This window comes from Daucus carota, chromosome 1 (assembly GCF_001625215.2).
Source record: "Daucus carota subsp. sativus chromosome 1, DH1 v3.0, whole genome shotgun sequence".
NCBI classification, from domain to species: domain Eukaryota; kingdom Viridiplantae; phylum Streptophyta; class Magnoliopsida; order Apiales; family Apiaceae; genus Daucus; species Daucus carota.
Genome location: NC_030381.2, coordinates 15147255 through 15169071, shown reverse-complemented (window position 1 = coordinate 15169071; position 21817 = coordinate 15147255). Strand labels below are relative to the sequence as shown.

Here is a 21817-nt window from a genome sequence, read left to right as displayed (position 1 = left end):
TAAACCGAGTTGATGCCATATCGGCATCGATTCGACTCCAAATCGAGCCAAATAAAATTTTATGAACTCCTATAAACCCATAGGGAAAATATATATATAAAAATATTCACGGGGTGGTCCGAGTAAGTAGGTCACGAAATCTCGTGTATTAACCCCTTTCATATTTATCGAAAAATCGAGTGCATTCCATATCGGCACCCAATCGGCTCCGAATCGAGCCGAATAAAATTCTATGAACTCTTTTAAATCCATAGGGAAAATATAAGTAAAAATATCCACGAGGTGGTCCGACTCAATTGAACTCGAATTACCGTGTACTAACCCCTTTGAGATTTATCGAAAAACCGAGTCCATGCCATGTAGGCACCGATTCGGCTACGTATTGAGCCGAATAAAATTTTATGAACTCCTATAAACCCCATAGGGGAAATATAAGTAAAAATATCCACGAGGTGGTCCGACTGAATTGATCTCGAATTCCCGTGTACTAACCCCTTTGAGATTTATCGAAAAACAGAGTCCATGCCATATAGGCACCGATTCGGCTACGAATTGAGCCAAATAACATTTTATGAATTCCTATAAACCCATAGGGAAAATATATGTAAAAATAACCACGAGGTGGTCCGACTCAATGGGTCTCGAATTCCCCTGTACTAACCCTTTTGAGATTTATCGATAAATCGAGTTGATGTCATATCGGCATCGATTTGACTCAAAATTGAGCCAAATAAAATTTTATGAACTCCTATAAACCCATAGAGAAAATATATATAAAAAGATCCACGGTGTGGTCCGACTCAATAGGTCACGAAATCTCGTGTATTAACCCCTTTCGTATTTATCGAAAAATCGAGTTCATTCCATATCGACACCAAATCGGCTCTATAAAATTCTATGAACTCTTTTAAATCCATAGGCAAAAAATAAGAAAAAATATCCACGAGGTGGTCTGACTCAATTGAACTCGAATTCCCGTGTACTAACTCCTTTGAGATTTATCGAAAAACCGACTCCATGCCATATAGGCACCGATTAGGCTACGAATTGAGCTGAATAAAATTCTATGAACTCCTATAAACTTACTGGGAAAATATAAGTAAAAATATCCAGAAGATGGTTCGACTCAATTAATCTCGAATTCCCGTGTACTAACCCCTATGAGATTTATCGAAAAACCGAGTACATGCCATATAGGCACCGATTCGGCTACGAATTGAGCCGAATAAAATTCTATGAACTCCTAATAACCCACAGGGAAAATATATGTAAAAATATCCACGAGGTGGTCCGACTCAATTGATCTCGAATTCCTGTGTACTAACCCCTTTGAGATTAATCGAAAAATCGAGTCCATGCCATATAGGCACCGATTCGGCTACGAATTGAGCCGAATAAAATTCTATGAACTCCTAATAACCCATAGGGAAAATATATGTAAAAATATCCACGAGGTGGTCTGACTCAATTGATCTCGAAATCCCGTGTACTAAACCCTTTGAGATTTATCGAAAAACAGAGTTCATGCCTATAGGCACCGATTCGGCTACGAATTGAGCCGAATAAAATTTTATGAATTCCTATAAACCCATAGGGAAAATATATGTAAAAATAAGCACGAGGTGGTCCGACTCAATGGGTCTCGAATTCCCGTGTACTAACCCCTATGAGATTTATCGAAAAATAGAGTCCATGTCATATAGGCACCGATTCGGCTAAAAATTGAGCCGAATAAAATTTTATGAATTCCTATAAACCCATAGGGAAAATATATGTAAAAATAACTACGAGGTGGTCCGACTCAATGGGTTTCTAATGCCCGTGTACTAACCCTTTTTAGATTTATCGATAAACCGAGTTGATGCCATATCGGCATCGATTCGACCCCAAATCGAGCCAAATAAAATTTTATGAACTCCTATAAACCCATAGGGAAAATATATATATAAAAATATTCACGGGGTGGTCCGACTCAATAGGTCACGAAATCTCGTGTATTAACCCCTTTCATATTTATCGAAAAATCGAGTCCATTCCATATCGGCACCAAATCGGCTCCGAATCGAGCCGAATAAAATTCTATGAACTCTTTTAAATCCATATGGAAAATATAAGTAAAAATATCCACGAGGTGGTCCGACTCAATTCATCTCGAATTCCCGTGTACTAACCCCTATGAGATTAATCGAAAAAGCGAGTCCATGTCATGTAGGCACCGATTCGGCTACGAATTGAGCCGAATAAAATTCTATGAACTCCTAATAACCCATAGGGAAATATATGTAAAAATATCCACGAGGTGGTCTGACTCAATTGATCTCGAATTCCCGTGTACTAAACCCTTTGAGATTTATCGAAAAACAGAGTTCATGCCTATAGGCACCGATTCGGCTACGAATTGAGCCGAATAAAATTTTATGAATTCCTATAAACCCATAGGGAAAATATATGTAAAAATAACCACGAGGTGGTCCGACTCAATGGGTCTCGAATTCCAGTGTACTAACCCTTTTGAGATTTATCGATAAACCGAGTTGATGCCATATCGGCATCGATTCGACTCCAAATCGAGCCAAATAAAATTTTATGAACTCCTATAAACCCATAGGGAAAATATATATATAAAAATATTCACGGGGTGGTCCGACTCAGTAGGTCACGAAATCTCGTGTATTAACCCCTTTCATATTTATCGAAAAATCGAGTGCATTCCATATCGGCACCCAATCGGCTCCGAATCGAGCCGAATAAAATTCTATGAACTCTTTTAAATCCATAGGGAAAATATAAGTAAAAATATCCACGAGGTGGTCCGACTCAATTGAACTCGAATTACCGTGTACTAACCCCTTTGAGATTTATCGAAAAACCGAGTCCATGCCATGTAGGCACCGATTCGGCTACGTATTGAGCCGAATAAAATTTTATGAACTCCTATAAACCCCATAGGGGAAATATAAGTAAAAATATCCACGAGGTGGTCCGACTGAATTGATCTCGAATTCCCGTGTACTAACCCCTTTGAGATTTATCGAAAAACAGAGTCCATGCCATATAGGCACCGATTCGGCTACGAATTGAGCCAAATAACATTTTATGAATTCCTATAAACCCATAGGGAAAATATATGTAAAAATAACTACGAGGTGGTCCGACTCAATGGGTTTCTAATGCCCGTGTACTAACCCTTTTTAGATTTATCGATAAACCGAGTTGATGCCATATCGGCATCGATTCGACCCCAAATCGAGCCAAATAAAATTTTATGAACTCCTATAAACCCATAGGGAAAATATATATATAAAAATATTCACGGGGTGGTCCGACTCAATAGGTCACGAAATCTCGTGTATTAACCCCTTTCATATTTATCGAAAAATCGAGTCCATTCCATATCGGCACCAAATCGGCTCCGAATCGAGCCGAATAAAATTCTATGAACTCTTTTAAATCCATATGGAAAATATAAGTAAAAATATCCACGAGGTGGTCCGACTCAATTCATCTCGAATTCCCGTGTACTAACCCCTATGAGATTAATCGAAAAAGCGAGTCCATGTCATGTAGGCACCGATTCGGCTACGAATTGAGCCGAATAAAATTCTATGAACTCCTAATAACCCATAGGGAAATATATGTAAAAATATCCACGAGGTGGTCTGACTCAATTGATCTCGAATTCCCGTGTACTAAACCCTTTGAGATTTATCGAAAAACAGAGTTCATGCCTATAGGCACCGATTCGGCTACGAATTGAGCCGAATAAAATTTTATGAATTCCTATAAACCCATAGGGAAAATATATGTAAAAATAACCACGAGGTGGTCCGACTCAATGGGTCTCGAATTCCAGTGTACTAACCCTTTTGAGATTTATCGATAAACCGAGTTGATGCCATATCGGCATCGATTCGACTCCAAATCGAGCCAAATAAAATTTTATGAACTCCTATAAACCCATAGGGAAAATATATATATAAAAATATTCACGGGGTGGTCCGACTCAGTAGGTCACGAAATCTCGTGTATTAACCCCTTTCATATTTATCGAAAAATCGAGTGCATTCCATATCGGCACCCAATCGGCTCCGAATCGAGCCGAATAAAATTCTATGAACTCTTTTAAATCCATAGGGAAAATATAAGTAAAAATATCCACGAGGTGGTCCGACTCAATTGAACTCGAATTACCGTGTACTAACCCCTTTGAGATTTATCGAAAAACCGAGTCCATGCCATGTAGGCACCGATTCGGCTACGTATTGAGCCGAATAAAATTTTATGAACTCCTATAAACCCCATAGGGGAAATATAAGTAAAAATATCCACGAGGTGGTCCGACTGAATTGATCTCGAATTCCCGTGTACTAACCCCTTTGAGATTTATCGAAAAACAGAGTCCATGCCATATAGGCACCGATTCGGCTACGAATTGAGCCAAATAACATTTTATGAATTCCTATAAACCCATAGGGAAAATATATGTAAAAATAACCACGAGGTGGTCCGACTCAATGGGTCTCGAATTCCCCTGTACTAACCCTTTTGAGATTTATCGATAAATCGAGTTGATGTCATATCGGCATCGATTTGACTCAAAATTGAGCCAAATAAAATTTTATGAACTCCTATAAACCCATAGAGAAAATATATATAAAAAGATCCACGGTGTGGTCCGACTCAATAGGTCACGAAATCTCGTGTATTAACCCCTTTCGTATTTATCGAAAAATCGAGTTCATTCCATATCGACACCAAATCGGCTCTAAATCGAGACGAATAAAATTCTATGAACTCTTTTAAATCCATAGGCAAAAAATAAGAAAAAATATCCACGAGGTGGTCTGACTCAATTGAACTCGAATTCCCGTGTACTAACTCCTTTGAGATTTATCGAAAAACCGACTCCATGCCATATAGGCACCGATTCGGCTACGAATTGAGCCGAATAAAATTCTATGAACTCCTAATAACCCACAGGGAAAATATATGTAAAAATATCCACGAGGTGGTCCGACTCAATTGATCTCGAATTCCTGTGTACTAACCCCTTTGAGATTAATCGAAAAATCGAGTCCATGCCATATAGGCACCGATTCGGCTACGAATTGAGCTGAATAAAATTCTATGAACTCCTAATAACCCATAGGGAAAATATATGTAAAAATATCCACGAGGTTGTCTGACTCAATTGATCTCGAAATCCCGTGTACTAAACCCTTTGAGATTTATCGAAAAACAGAGTTCATGCCTATAGGCACCGATTCGGCTATTAATTGAGCCGAATAAAATTTTATGAATTCCTATAAACCCATAGGGAAAATATATGTAAAAATAAGCACGAGGTGGTCCGACTCAATGGGTCTCGAATTCCCGTGTACTAACCCCTATGAGATTTATCGAAAAATAGAGTCCATGTCATATAGGCACCGATTAGGCTAAAAATTGAGCCGAATAAAATTTTATGAATTCTTATAAACCCATAGGGAAAATATATGTAAAAATAACTACGAGGTGGTCCGACTCAATGGGTTTCTAATGCCCGTGTACTAACCCTTTTGAGATTTATCGATAAACCGAGTTGATGCCATATCGGCATCGATTCGACCCCAAATCGAGCCAAATAAAATTTTATGAACTCCTATAAACCCATAGGGAAAATATATATATAAAAATATTCACGGGGTGGTCCGACTCAATAGGTCACGAAATCTCGTGTATTAACCCCTTTCATATTTATCGAAAAATCGAGTCCATTCCATATCGGCACCCAATCGGCTCCGAATCGAGCCGAATAAAATTCTACGAACTCTTTTAAATCCATAGGGAAAATATAAGTAAAAATATCCACGAGGTGGTCCGACTCAATTGAACTCGAATTCCCGTGTACTAACCCCTTTGAGATTTATCGAAAAACCGAGTCCATGCCATGTAGGCACCGATTCGGCTACGAATTGAGCCGAATAAAATTCTATGAACTCCTATAAACCCATAGGGGAAATATAAGTAAAAATATCCACGAGGTGGTCCGACTGAATTGATCTCGAATTCCCGTGTACTAACCCCTTTGAGATTTATCGAAAAACCGACTCCATGCCATATAGGCACCGATTAGACTACGAATTGAGCTGAATAAAATTCTATGAACTCCTATAAACCCACTGGGAAAATATAAGTAAAAATATCCACGAGATGGTTCGACTCAATTGATCTCGAATTCCCGTGTACTAACCCCTATGAGATTTATCGAAAAATAGAGTCCATGTCATATAGGCACCGATTCGGCTAAAAATTGAGCCGAATAAAATTTTATGAATTCCTATAAACCCATAGGGAAAATATATGTAAAAATAACTACGAGGTGGTCCGACTCAATGGGTTTCTAATGCCCGTGTACTAACCATTTTGAGATTTATCGATAAACCGAGTTGATGCCATATCGTCATCGATTCGACTCAAAATCGGGCCAAATAAAGTTTTATGAACTCCTATAAACCCATAGGGAAAATATATATATAAATATCCACGGTTTGGTTCGACTGAATTGGTCACAAAATCTCGTGTATTTCATATTTTTCGAAAAATCGAGCCCATTCCATATCGGCACCAAATCGGCTCCGAATCGGCTCCGAATCGAGCCGAATAAAATTCTATGAATTCTTTTAAATCCATATGGAAAATATAACTAAAAATATCCACGAGGTGGTCCGACTCAATTGATCTCGAATTCCCGTGTACTAACTCCTTTGAGATTTATCGAAAAACCGAGTCCATGCCATATAGGCACCGATTCGGCTATGAATTGACCCGAATAAAATTCTATGAACTCCTTAGAACCCACAGGAAAAATATATGTAAAAATATCCCCGAGGTGGTCCGACTCAATTGATCTCGAATTCCCGTGTACTAACCCCTTTGAGATTTATCGAAAAACCGAGTCCATGCCATATAGGCACCGATTCGGCCACGAATTGAGTCGAATAAAATTCTATGAACTCCTAATAACCCGTAGGGAAAATATATGTAAGAATATCCACGAGGTGGTCCGACTTAATTGATCTCAAATTCCCGTGTACAAACCCCATTGAGATTTATCGAAAAATCGAGTCCATGCCATATAGGCACCGATTCGGCTACGAATTGAGCCGAATAAAATTTTATGAATTCCTAATAACTCATAGGGAAAATATATGTAAAAATATCCACGAGGTGGTCCGACTCAATTGATCTCGAATTCCCGTGTACTAACCCCTTTGAGATTTATCGAAAAACAGAGTTCATGCCATATAGGCACCGATTCGGCTACGAATTGAGCCGAATAAAATTTTATGAATTCCTATAAACCCATAGGGAAAATATATGTAAAAATAACCATGAGGTGGTCCGACTTAATTGATCTCGAATTCCCGTGTACAAACCCCATTGAGATTTATCGAAAAATCGAGTCCATGCCATATAGGCACCGATTCGGCTACGAATTGAGCCGAATAAAATTCTATGAACTCCTAATAACCCATGGGGAAAATATATGTAAAAATATCCACGAGGTGGTCTGACTCAATTGATCTCGAATTCCCGTGTACTAAACCCTTTGAGATTTATCGGAAAACAGAGTTCATGCCTATAGGCACCGATTCGGCTACGAATTGAGCCGAATAAAATTTTATGAATTCCTATAAACCCATAGGGAAAATATATGTAAAAATAACCACGAGGTGGTCCGACTCAATGGGTCTCGAATTCCCGTGTACTAACCCTTTTGAGATTTATCGATAAACCGAGTTGATGCCATATCGGCATCGATTCGACCCCAAATCGAGCCAAATAAAATTTTATGAACTCCTATAAACCCATAGGGAAAATATATATATAAAAATATTCACGGGGTGGTCCGACTCAGTAGGTCACGAAATCTCGTGTATTAACCCCTTTCATATTTATCGAAAAATCGAGTCCATTCCATATCGGCACCCAATCGGCTCCGAATCGAGCCGAATAAAATTCTATGAACTCTTTTATATCCATAGGGAAAATATAAGTAAAAATATCCACGAGGTGGTCCGACTCAATTGAACTCGAATTCCCGTGTACTAACCCCCTTTGAGATTTATCGAAAAACCGAGTCCAAGCCATGTAGGCACTGATTCGGCTACGAATTGAGCCGAATAAAATTCTATGAACTCATATAAACCCATAGGGGAAATATAAGTAAAATTATCCACGAGATGGTTCGACTCAATTGATCTCGAATTCCAGTGTACTAACCCCTTTGAGATTTATCGAAAAACAGAGTCCATGCCATATAGGCACCGATTCGGCTACGAATTGAGCCAAATAAAATTTTATGAATTCCTATAAACCCATAGGGAAAATATATGTAAAAATAACCACGAAGTGGTCCGACTCAATGGGTCTCGAATTCCCCTGTACTAACCCTGTTGAGATTTATCGATAAACCGAGTTGCTGCCATATCGGCATCGATTCGACTCAAAATTGAGCCAAATAAAATTTTATGAACTCCTATAAACCTATAGGGAATATATATATATAAAAATATCCACGGTGTGGTCCGACTCGATAGGTCACGAAATCTCGTGTATTAACCCCTTTCATATTTATCGAAAAATCAAGTTCATTCCATATCGACACCAAATCGGCTCTGAATCGAGACGAATAAAATTCTATGAACTCTTTTAAATCCATAGGCAAAATATAAGTAAAAATATCCACGAGGTGGTCCGACTCAATTGAACTCGAATTCCCGTCTACTAACCCCTTTGAGATTTATCGAAAAACCGACTCCATGCCATATAGGCACCGAATAGGCCACGAATTGAGCCGAATAAAATTTTATGAATTCCTATAAACCCATAGGGAGAATATATGTAAAAATAACCACGAGGTGGTCCGACTCAATGGGTTTCTAATGCCCGTGTACTAACCCTTTTGAGATTTATCGATAAGCCGAGTTGATGCCATATCGGCATCGATTCGACTCAATATCGGGCCAAATAAAGTTTTATGAACTCCTATAAACCCATAGGGAAAAAATATATAAAAATATCCACGGTGTGGTTCGACTGAATAGGTCACGAAATCTCGTGTATTTCATATTTATCGAAAAATCGAGTCCATTCCATATCGGCTCCGAATCGAGCCGAATAAAATTCTATGAACTCTTTTAAATCCATATGGAAAATATAAGTAAAAATATCCACGAGGTGGTCCGACTCAATTGATCTCGAATTCCCGTGTACTAACCCCTTTTAGATTTATCTAAAAACCGAGTCCATGCCATATAGGCACCGATTCGGCTACGAATTGAGCCGAATAAAATTATATGAACTCCTAATAACCCACAGGGAAAATATATGTAAAAATATCCACGAGGTGGTCCGACTCAATTGATCTCGAATTCCCGTGTACTAACACCTTTAAGATTAATCGAAAAATCGAGTCCATGCCATATAGGCACCGATTCGGCTACGAATTGAGCCGAATAAAATTCTATGAACTCCTAATAACCCATAGGAAAAATATAAGTAAAAATATCCACAAGGTGGTCCGACTCAATTGAACTCGAATTCCCGTGTACTAACCCCTTTGAGATTTATCGAAAAACCGAGTCCATGCCATGTAGGCACCGATTCGGCTACGAATTGAGTCGAATAAAATTCTATGAACTCCTATAAACCCATAGGGGAAATATAAGTATAAATATCCACGAGGAGGTCCGACTCAATTGATCTCGAATTCCCGTGTACTAACCCCTTTGAGATTTATCGAAAAACAGAGTCCATGCCATATAGGCACCGATTGGCTACGAATTGAACCAAATAACATTTTATGAATTCCTATAAACCCATAGGGAAAATATATGTAAAAATAACCACGAGGTGGTCCGACTCAATGGGTCTCGAATTCCCCTGTACTAACCCTTTTGAGATTTATCGATAAACCGAGTTGATGTCATATCGGCATCGATTTTGACTCAAAATTGAGCCAAATAAAATTTTATGAACTCCTATAAACCCATAGGGAAAATATATATAAAAAGTTCCACGGTGTGGTCCGACTCAATAGGTCACGAAATCTCGTGTATTAACCCCTTTCATATTTATCGAAAAATCGATTTCATTCCATATCGACACCAAATCGGCTCTGAATCGACACGAATAAAATTCTATGAACTCTTTTAAATCCATAGGCAAAATATAAGTAAAAATATCCATGAGGTGGTCCGACTCAATTGAACTCGAATTCCCGTGTACTAACCCCTTTGAGATTTATCGAAAAACAGAGTCCATGCCATATAGGCACCGATTCGGCTAAAAATTGAGCCGAATAAAATTTTATGAATTCCTATAAACCCATAGGGAAAATATATGTAAAAATAACTACGACGTGGTCCGACTCAATGGGTTTCTAATGCCCGTGTACTAACCCTTTTGAGATTTATCGATAAACCGAGTTGATGCCATATCGGCATCAATTCGACTCAAAATCAGGCCAAATAAAGTTTTATGAACTCCTATAAACCCATAGGGAAAATATATATAAAAATATCCACGGTGTGGTTCAACTGAATTGGTCACGAAATCTCGTGTATTTCATATTTTTCGAAAAATCGAGTCCATTCCATATCGGCACCAAATCGGCTCCGAATCGAGCCGAATAAAATTCTATGAACTCTTTTAAATCCATATGGAAAATATAAGTAAAAATATCCACGAGGTGGTCCGACTCAATTGATCTCGAATTCCCGTGTACTAACTCCTTTGAGATTTATCGAAAAACCGAGTCCATGCCATATAGGCACTGATTCAGCTATGAATTGACCCGAATAAAATTCTATGAACTCCTAATAACCCACAGGAAAAATATATGTAATAATATCCACGAGGTGGTCCGACTCAATTGATCTCGAATTCTCGTGTACTAACCCCTTTGAGATTTATCGAAAAACCGAGTCCATGCCATATAGGCACCGATTCGGCCACGAATTGAGCCGAATAAAATTCTATGAACTCCTAATAACCCATAGTGAAAATATATGTAAGAATATCCACGAGGTGGTCCGACTTAATTGATCTCGAATTCCCGTGTACTAACCCCTTTGAGATTTATCGAAAAATCGAGTCCATGCCATATAGGCACCGATTCGGCTACGAATTGAGCCGAATAAAATTCTATGAACTCGTAATAACCCACAGGGAAAATATATGTAAAAATATCCACGAGGTGGTCCGACTCAATTGATCTCGAATTCCCGTGTACTAACCCCTTTGAGATTTATCGAAAAACCGAGTCCATGCCATGTAGGCACCGATTCGGCTACGAATTGAGCCGAATAAAATTCTATGAACTCATATAAACCCATAGGGGAAATATAAGTAAAATTATCCACGAGATGGTTCGACTCAATTGATCTCGAATTCCCGTGTACTAACCCCTTTGAGATTTATCGAAAAACAGAGTCCATGCCATATAGGCACCGATTCGGCTAAAAATTGAGCCGAATAAAATTTTATGAATTCCTATAAACCCATAGGGAAAATATATGTAAAAATAACCACGAGGTGGTCCGACTCAATGGGTTTCTAATGCCCGTGTACTAACCCTTTTTAGATTTATCGATAAACCGAGTTGATGCCATATCGGCATCGATTCGACTCAAAATTGGGCCAAATAAAGTTTTATGAACTCCTATAAACCCATAGGGAAAAAATATATAAAAATATCCACGGTGTGGTTCGACTGAATAGATCACGAAATCTCGTGTATTTCATGTTTATCGAAAAATCGAGTCCATTCCATATCGGCACCAAATCGGCTCCGAGTCGAGCCGAATAAAATTCTATGAACTCTTTTAAATCCATATAGAAAATATAAGTAAAAATATCCACGAGGTGGTCCGACTCAATTGTTCTCGAATTCCCGTGTACTAACCCCTTTGAGATTTATTGAAAAAACCGAGTCCATGCCATATAGGCACCGATTCGGCTATGAATTGACCCGAATAAAATTATATGAACTCCTAATAACCCACAGGGAAAATATATGTAAAAATATCCACGAGGTGGTCCGACTCAATTGATCTCGAATTCCCGTGTACTAACCCCTTTTAGATTTATCGAAAAACCGAGTCCATGCCATATAGGCACCGATTCGGCTACGAATTGAGCCGAATAAAATTATATGAACTCCTAATAACCCACAGGGAAAATATATGTAAAAATATCCACGAGGTGGTCCGACTCAATTGATCTCGAATTCCCGTGTACTAACACCTTTGAGATTAATCGAAAAATCGAGTCCATGCCATATAGGCACCGATTCGGCTACGAATTGAGCCGAATAAAATTCTATGAACTCCTAATAACCCATAGGGAAAATATAAGTAAAAATATCCACGAGGTGGTCCGACTCAATTGAACTCGAATTCCCGTGTACTAACCCCTTTGAGATTTATCGAAAAACCGAGTCCATGCCATGTAGGCACCGATTCGGCTACGAATTGAGTCGAATAAAATTCTATGAACTCCTATAAACCCATAGGGGAAATATAAGTATAAATATCCACGAGGAGGTCCGACTCAATTGATCTCGAATTCCCGTGTACTAACCCCTTTGAGATTTATCGAAAAACAGAGTCCATGCCATATAGGCACTGATTGGCTACGAATTGAACCAAATAACATTTTATGAATTCCTATAAACCCATAGGGAAAATATATGTAAAAATAACCACGAGGTGGTCCGACTCAATGGGTCTCGAATTCCCCTGTACTAACCCTTTTGAGATTTATCGATAAACCGAGTTGATGTCATATCGGCATCGATTTGACTCAAAATTGAGCCAAATAAAATTTTATGAACTCCTATAAACCCATAGGGAAAATATATATAAAAAGATCCACGGTGTGGTCCGACTCAATAGGTCACGAAATCTCGTGTATTAACCCCTTTCATATTTATCGAAAAATCGATTTCATTCCATATCGACACCAAATCGGCTCTGAATCGAGACGAATAAAATTCTATGAACTCTTTTAAATCCATAGGCAAAATATAAGTAAAAATATCCATGAGGTGGTCCGACTCAATTGAACTCGAATTCCCGTGTACTAACCCCTTTGAGATTTATCGAAAAACAGAGTCCATGCCATATAGGCACCGATTCGGCTAAAAATTGAGCCGAATAAAATTTTATGAATTCCTATAAACCCATAGGGAAAATATATGTAAAAATAACTACGAGGTGGTCCGACTCAATGGGTTTCTAATGCCCGTGTACTAACCCTTTTGAGATTTATCGATAAACCGAGTTGATGCCATATCGGCATCGATTCGACTCAAAATCGGGCCAAATAAAGTTTTATGAACTCCTATAAACCCATAGGGAAAATATATATAAAAATATCCACGGTGTGGTTCGACTGAATTGGTCACGAAATCTCGTGTATTTCATATTTTTCGAAAAATCGAGTCCATTCCATATCGACACCAAATCGGCTCCGAATCGAGCCGAATAAAATTCTATGAACTCTTTTAAATCCATATGGAAAATATAAGTAAAAATATCCACGAGGTGGTCCGACTCAATTGTTCTCGAATTCCCGTGTACTAACCCCTTTGAGATTTATTGAAAAAACCGAGTCCATGCCATATAGGCACCGATTCGGCTACGAATTGAGCCGAATAAAATTCTATGAACTCATATAAACCCATAGGGGAAATATAAGTAAAATTATCCACGAGATGGTTCGACTCAATTGATCTCGAATTCCCGTGTACTAACCCCTTTGAGATTTATCGAAAAACAGAGTCCATGCCATATAGGCACCGATTCGGCTAAAAATTGAGCCGAATAAAATTTTATGAATTCCTATAAACCCATAGGGAAAATATATGTAAAAATAACCACGAGGTGGTCCGACTCAATGGGTTTCTAATGCCCGTGTACTAACCCTTTTTAGATTTATCGATAAACCGAGTTGATGCCATATCGGCATCGATTCGACTCAAAATTGGGCCAAATAAAGTTTTATGAACTCCTATAAACCCATAGGGAAAAAATATATAAAAATATCCACGGTGTGGTTCGACTGAATAGATCACGAAATCTCGTGTATTTCATGTTTATCGAAAAATCGAGTCCATTCCATATCGGCACCAAATCGGCTCCGAGTCGAGCCGAATAAAATTCTATGAACTCTTTTAAATCCATATAGAAAATATAAGTAAAAATATCCACGAGGTGGTCCGACTCAATTGTTCTCGAATTCCCGTGTACTAACCCCTTTGAGATTTATTGAAAAAACCGAGTCCATGCCATATAGGCACCGATTCGGCTATGAATTGACCCGAATAAAATTATATGAACTCCTAATAACCCACAGGGAAAATATATGTAAAAATATCCACGAGGTGGTCCGACTCAATTGATCTCGAATTCCCGTGTACTAACCCCTTTTAGATTTATCGAAAAACCGAGTCCATGCCATATAGGCACCGATTCGGCTACGAATTGAGCCGAATAAAATTATATGAACTCCTAATAACCCACAGGGAAAATATATGTAAAAATATCCACGAGGTGGTCCGACTCAATTGATCTCGAATTCCCGTGTACTAACACCTTTGAGATTAATCGAAAAATCGAGTCCATGCCATATAGGCACCGATTCGGCTACGAATTGAGCCGAATAAAATTCTATGAACTCCTAATAACCCATAGGGAAAATATAAGTAAAAATATCCACGAGGTGGTCCGACTCAATTGAACTCGAATTCCCGTGTACTAACCCCTTTGAGATTTATCGAAAAACCGAGTCCATGCCATGTAGGCACCGATTCGGCTACGAATTGAGTCGAATAAAATTCTATGAACTCCTATAAACCCATAGGGGAAATATAAGTATAAATATCCACGAGGAGGTCCGACTCAATTGATCTCGAATTCCCGTGTACTAACCCCTTTGAGATTTATCGAAAAACAGAGTCCATGCCATATAGGCACTGATTGGCTACGAATTGAACCAAATAACATTTTATGAATTCCTATAAACCCATAGGGAAAATATATGTAAAAATAACCACGAGGTGGTCCGACTCAATGGGTCTCGAATTCCCCTGTACTAACCCTTTTGAGATTTATCGATAAACCGAGTTGATGTCATATCGGCATCGATTTGACTCAAAATTGAGCCAAATAAAATTTTATGAACTCCTATAAACCCATAGGGAAAATATATATAAAAAGATCCACGGTGTGGTCCGACTCAATAGGTCACGAAATCTCGTGTATTAACCCCTTTCATATTTATCGAAAAATCGATTTCATTCCATATCGACACCAAATCGGCTCTGAATCGAGACGAATAAAATTCTATGAACTCTTTTAAATCCATAGGCAAAATATAAGTAAAAATATCCATGAGGTGGTCCGACTCAATTGAACTCGAATTCCCGTGTACTAACCCCTTTGAGATTTATCGAAAAACAGAGTCCATGCCATATAGGCACCGATTCGGCTAAAAATTGAGCCGAATAAAATTTTATGAATTCCTATAAACCCATAGGGAAAATATATGTAAAAATAACTACGAGGTGGTCCGACTCAATGGGTTTCTAATGCCCGTGTACTAACCCTTTTGAGATTTATCGATAAACCGAGTTGATGCCATATCGGCATCGATTCGACTCAAAATCGGGCCAAATAAAGTTTTATGAACTCCTATAAACCCATAGGGAAAATATATATAAAAATATCCACGGTGTGGTTCGACTGAATTGGTCACGAAATCTCGTGTATTTCATATTTTTCGAAAAATCGAGTCCATTCCATATCGACACCAAATCGGCTCCGAATCGAGCCGAATAAAATTCTATGAACTCTTTTAAATCCATATGGAAAATATAAGTAAAAATATCCACGAGGTGGTCCGACTCAATTGATCTCGAATTCCCGTGTACTAACTCCTTTGAGATTTATCGAAAAATCGAGTCCATGCCATATAGGCACTGATTCAGCTATGAATTGACCCGAATAAAATTCTATGAACTCCTAATAACCCACAGGAAAAATATATGTAATAATATCCACGAGGTGGTCCGACTCAATTGATCTCGAATTCCCGTGTACTAACCCCTTTGAGATTTATCGAAAAACCGAGTCCATGCCATATAGGCACCGATTCGGCCACGAATTGAGCCGAATAAAATTCTATGAACTCCTAATAACCCATAGTGAAAATATATGTAAGAATATCCACGAGGTGGTCCGACTTAATTGATCTCGAATTCCCGTGTACTAACCCCTTTGAGATTTATCGAAAAATCGAGTCCATGCCATATAGGCACCGATTCGGCTACGAATTGAGCCGAATAAAATTCTATGAACTCGTAATAACCCACAGGGAAAATATATGTAAAAATATCCACGAGGTGGTCCGACTCAATTGATCTCGAATTCCCGTGTACTAACCCCTTTGAGATTTATCGAAAAACCGAGTCCATGCCATGTTGGCACCGATTCGGCTACGAATTGAGCCGAATAAAATTCTATGAACTCATATAAACCCATAGGGGAAATATAAGTAAAATTATCCACGAGATGGTTCGACTCAATTGATCTCGAATTCCCTTGTACTAACCCCTTTGAGATTTATCGAAAAACAGAGTCCATGCCATATAGGCACCGATTCGGCTAAAAATTGAGCCGAATAAAATTTTATGAATTCCTATAAACCCATAGGGAAAATATATGTAAAAATAACCACGAGGTGGTCCGACTCAATGGGTTTCTAATGCCCGTGTACTAACCCTTTTGAGATTTATCGATAAACCGAGTTGATGCCATATCGGCATCGATTCGACTCAAAATCGGGCCAAATAAAGTTTTATGAACTCCTATAAACCCATAGGGAAAAAATATATAAAAATATCCACGGTGTGGTTCGACTGAATAGATCACGAAATCTCGTGTATTTCATGTTTATCGAAAAATCGAGTCCATTCCATATCGGCACCAAATCGGCTCCGAGTCGAGCCGAATAAAATTCTATGAACTCTTTTAAATCCATATAGAAAATATAAGTAAAAATATCCATGAGGTGGTCCGACTCAATTGTTCTCGAATTCCCGTGTACTAACCCCTTTGAGATTTATTGAAAAAACCGAGTCCATGCCATATAGGCACCGATTCGGCTATGAATTGACCCGAATAAAATTTTTTTTTGTTTTAGGTGAAAAATGAAATTGCATTAAAAAGAAATTAACGGGTACAGGAAGCAGGGGCATACCCCCGAGAAATCCTACCGGACAAAATAATGTTACTACAGCTGAAAACTAATAGTAAACTAAAAGCACAACAAACCACCAAGGACCAAGGTTATGTTAGGAGCAGCGCAAGAAGAGGATTTTTCTGTAATTGTTTCCGGAACCAAGAATTAGAGAATAACTTATCCTTGATAGTTCTTCTAACAATTTGGGTTAAGGCAAAGCTTTGTTTTGGTTGGTGACTTGCATCATGGACACGGCAGTTTCGCTCCTTCCAAATAACATAGATTATAACATAGAGATAGAAAAGACCGAAAAGCTCTTCCACTTGTCCACAACTCTCAGCAAAGAAAGAGCCCCTCTGCCAATCCAGCCAGGAGGGTTTTAAAGGAACAGGGCAGCTACGAATCAGCAAATAAGTTAGAGGGCACTCAGCAAATAAATGACTACAAGATTCGTTTGCATAGTGATAAAGAACGCATGAAGGGCTCACAGAGTAACCAAACTCGATCATTTTATCCTTAGTCAAGAGCCGAGAACGTAGAGCTAACCAGGTGAAAAAAGAGCATTTTGGTATTGAGAGTTTATGCCAGACTGCGAAATTCCAAGGAGGAGGAGTGTGCCGTTGCCGAAGGGAGTTCCAAACCGTTGAAATATTTATATGTTTTGCACCGTCCCAAAGAACCGCATCTGCATGATGAATGGCCTTTGAAGAGATTAAATTTCTAATGCGAATGGCATTAAAATCATTAAAGCCAGATAGGTGCCAATGACCATCAACAATAATCGAACTAATAGGAGCAGAAGGGACAGAGTCCATTGAGAAGATGACAGATCTTCCAAACCGAGAAATAAGGGGGAGAGATAGCCACGGGTCATGCCAGATAGAGAAAGTAGAATAAGGACCAATTTCATAAGAAAGAAAACTAATAGCATCTTGCCTCAGATTAAGCATTTTTCTGATGTTCCAGGGACAGCAAGAAGGGATAGCTGCAGTCCAAAAATATTTACCAGAAAACAAACACTGCTTAATCCAGTTAATCCAAAGCGAGGATGAGGAGGGAAGGGAGACTCTCCAGATTTGCTGAAAAACAGCAGCTTTGTTCCATTCCAGCAGACATCGAATGCCTAGACCCCCTTCCTCTTTTAAAGCACAGCAGGTCTCCCAATCAACCTTGTGGTGACATTTGGAATCAAACCTACCTCCCCAAAGAAACCTCGAGAAAATAGATTGGAGTCGTTTTAGGATCCCTTTCGGAAGAAAGAGATAAGATGACCAGTACCCCTGGATACTAAATAGAATGGTTTTTATAAGCTGGAGTCTTCCTGAAAACCGCAGGGACTTTGAGGTCCATGAATCAATACGACCACAGATCCTATTGATAAGGCTTTCACAGTCACTGTTACGAAGTCTGGAGGTGATTAAAGGGAGGCCAAGGTATTTAATGGGAAGAGATCCCTCTGAAAAATTTGATAACGACCTTGCTATCTCCTTTACTTCAGCAGACATATTACAAAAGAACCAGCAGCTCTTTTCAATATTTATAGAGAGGCCTGAGCAGGAGGAGAATCTACTAACAGAGTTTAGAAGAGCCCGAATAGAATTTTCTTCACCCCGACAAAAAAGAAGGACGTCATCTGCAAAAATTAAATGACTGAGCTTTAACTGAGATGCTCTCCAATGATAGCTGAATAACGAATCATTCTCCAGATCAAAAGCTAGATAAGCAGAAAGAACTTCCATCCCAAGAACAAAGAGGTAGGGAGAAATCGGATCCCCTTGTCGAAGGCCGCATTTGCTAGGAAAATACCCCTCCAATGCTCCTTTAATCTTTACAGAAAACATGCTCGAGGACAGACAAGTACTAATCCAGGCTATAAATTTACCAGGGAATCCCATCCTTTCAAGAAACCAATGAATAAAAGACCAACTCATCGAATCGAAAGCACGGTGGATGTCCAACTTTAAGGTGCACCTAGGAGGACCGTGGTCCCTGTGGTAACCAACACAGAGAGCTTGAGATTATCTCCAATGCTGCGATTCTTGACAAACGCAGATTGGTTTGGAGAGATAAGAGAAGGTAAGACCTGCTTTAACCGGGAGGCAAGGAGCTTAGAGATACATTTGTAGAGTGTGTTACAGCAGGATATGGGACGGAACTGATTAAGAGCGGATGCACCAGCAGATTTAGGAACAAGGGAAATAGAAGTGGAGTTTATTATTCGAGGCATATGCAAGCTTTGAAAATAGTATAGAATGGCCAAGGTGACATCAGTACCAACAATAGACCAGGCTGCCGTGTAGAACTCAGGGGAGAAACCATCAGGGCCAGGACTTTTCCCCTTGCTCATAGAAAGGAAGGTCTTATGAATGTCTTGCGGGGAAAAATCAGCTTCGAGGAGATGCCGCTGCTCATCAGATAACCAGGGGAGAGGTACGTCAGCATCAAGAGCCGAGGAGTTATTGGGAGACCCAAGCTTAGAACTAAAGAAATCAACTGCCATATTTGCAATATCGCGGTGGGATTGGGCAATATTCCCGTTCTCATCAGAAAGAGAAACAATTTTGTTTGAGTTCCATCTGTTTGTACAAGATTTAAAGAAAAACCCGTTATTAGAGTCCCCAACACTCAGCCAATGAATTCTTGATTTCTGTTTTAAGAGAAGCTCCTCATCTTTTAGAGCATTGCTTAGGGAGCTGCATAGAGAGGCTTCTTCTAATTGCATTGCTTCGGAAGGCACAAAAGGCATTTGGCTCTGAAAGAGATTCAAAGAAGAGCGGGCTGCAGCTACCTTCAGATGCAAGTTCCCAAAATTCTGATTGAGAAGCTTAAGTTTATCCTTCACTCTTTTGAGCTTCGAAGTAAGAACAAACCACGGGTCGCCTCTAATAGAACATTCCCAGGCAGAACCAACAGTAGTCAGGAATTGAGGATGTTCAATAATATGAGAAAAAACCTGGAAAGGCTTTTTTAACCTCTCAGAAACCGTCCCAGAAGTGATGCATATAGGGGAGTGGTCAGAAAGGCCCCGGGGAAGAAAACGCGCATGACTAAGGGGGAATCTTACCAGCCAATATTCATTAACCAAAGCTCTGTCTAATTTTTTTCATAATAGGCCTGCTGATATTACCATCCCACCACGTAAAAAATTTGCCAGAGAAATTTAAATCAGAGATCTCCAAGCTATCAAGGCATTGCTTAAAATCATGCATACCTCTCGAAAAAATTCCAGCTCCACCATGGGATTCATCCAGGTTACAACAAGAATTGAAATCGCCCAGGACAATCCAAGGGATCTGAGCAGGACGGACCACAGAGAGATTTAGACTATGCAACTCGTTCCAGAGCTCCCTCCTTCCCAGAACAGTATTAGACGCGTAGACAAACGAGACATAAAACACATCATTATTCGAAATATTCACAACAGAACAAGAAATATGCTGGGCATGAATCACCGGAGAAGAGACAGCCCATTTTTTTGGATCCCATCCGATCCAGATTCGACCATTATCATGAAAGTCATAATTGAACAGCCAAGAAAATCCATTGGCTACAAAAGAAGATAATCTATCGGCCGATTCCTTTTTAACATGAGTCTCCAAGAGGGCAATAAGGCCAATATTATTATTCTGAATGAAGTCCTTAGCAAACGAGGACTTATTATTCAACCCCCTTATATTGTAGGAACAAAAAGTCATCAAAAATAAATTAGTGATGAGCAGAGGGAGGCTTACCCCCTGAGTTCTTTGCCTTTTTTCGCTGATTTCTAGATAAGGATCTCGATAAAGCAGAATAAATTGGCAAATTCGAAGAGATTGGAGCAGCACTAGGCGTTTGACCCGTAACTGACTTCTCCGGCAAAGAAACCGGCTTCACAGGAGAGGCCTCCTTTTTCTTCCGTTTCGTCACTGTGGTCCAAGTCTCATCAGCAACAGTTGGTTCATGGATATTCTGGCTAGTTTGCTCTTCCTCAGCAAGAGGAGGCTCTTTTGGGGTGTCAATGCCAGCTTCAGGAGCTTCAGAGAGATCAGGAGGGGGGTTATCCCGACCATTAGAGTTAATCCCCTTAGCAGAAGGAGGGGCTTTAGGAACCCAGTGCTTTGAAGCCCTAGGGCAAGCACCTATCAAATGACCAAGCGATTTGCAAGCAGTACATACTAGAGGCCGGAATGGATTGCTAATTTTGACAATATCAGTAGAGAGCATATCAGTGATGAGGTCTAAAACTTCAACCTCCAAAGAAGATGGAAGATCATTTCCAATTTCATAGCTGACACAGAGCTTCACAAAAGGGAGAACTTCCAGTTTTGCCGTGCTATTATCTGCACAAGGAGGTGTGCCAATGCTGCTCGCGAGCCAACTGAGGCCTTCACGAGTCCAGTAGCAATCAGGAATTTGTTCAAATTTCACCCATAAAGGAATATGAGTCTTTTTGCAGGGATTGGATCCTCAGCAATGGAGAATCATAGGTCTGCGCTCAATGAACCATGTGCCTTTCGCAAGAATGCTATTCATATCATTTTCTTCCTTA

At 39.3% G+C, this 21817-nt stretch overlaps 1 protein-coding gene across 1 annotated transcript; it reads right to left on the bottom strand.

The window, feature by feature from the left end:
- Window positions 1-19249: 19249 nt before the first annotated feature.
- On the bottom strand, window positions 19250-20984 carry LOC108220440 (uncharacterized). Its single transcript, XM_017394216.1, has 2 exons — window positions 20501-20984; window positions 19250-20382 (listed from the first exon to the last, which is right to left on the bottom strand). Exons 1-2 carry the CDS (start codon window positions 20982-20984, stop codon window positions 19250-19252), a joined length of 1617 nt encoding a protein of 538 aa, XP_017249705.1.
- Window positions 20985-21817: the final 833 nt, after the last annotated feature.

Coding starts and splice junctions, on each gene's coding strand:
- LOC108220440 (XM_017394216.1), bottom strand. CDS start 20,984: ATGACTTTTTGTTCCTACAATATAAGGGGGTTGAATAATAAGTCCTCG. Junction 20,383..20,500: donor AGCTGGAATTTTTTCGAGAG/GTATGCATGATT, acceptor GAAAAAAATTAG/ACAGAGCTTTGGTTAATGAA.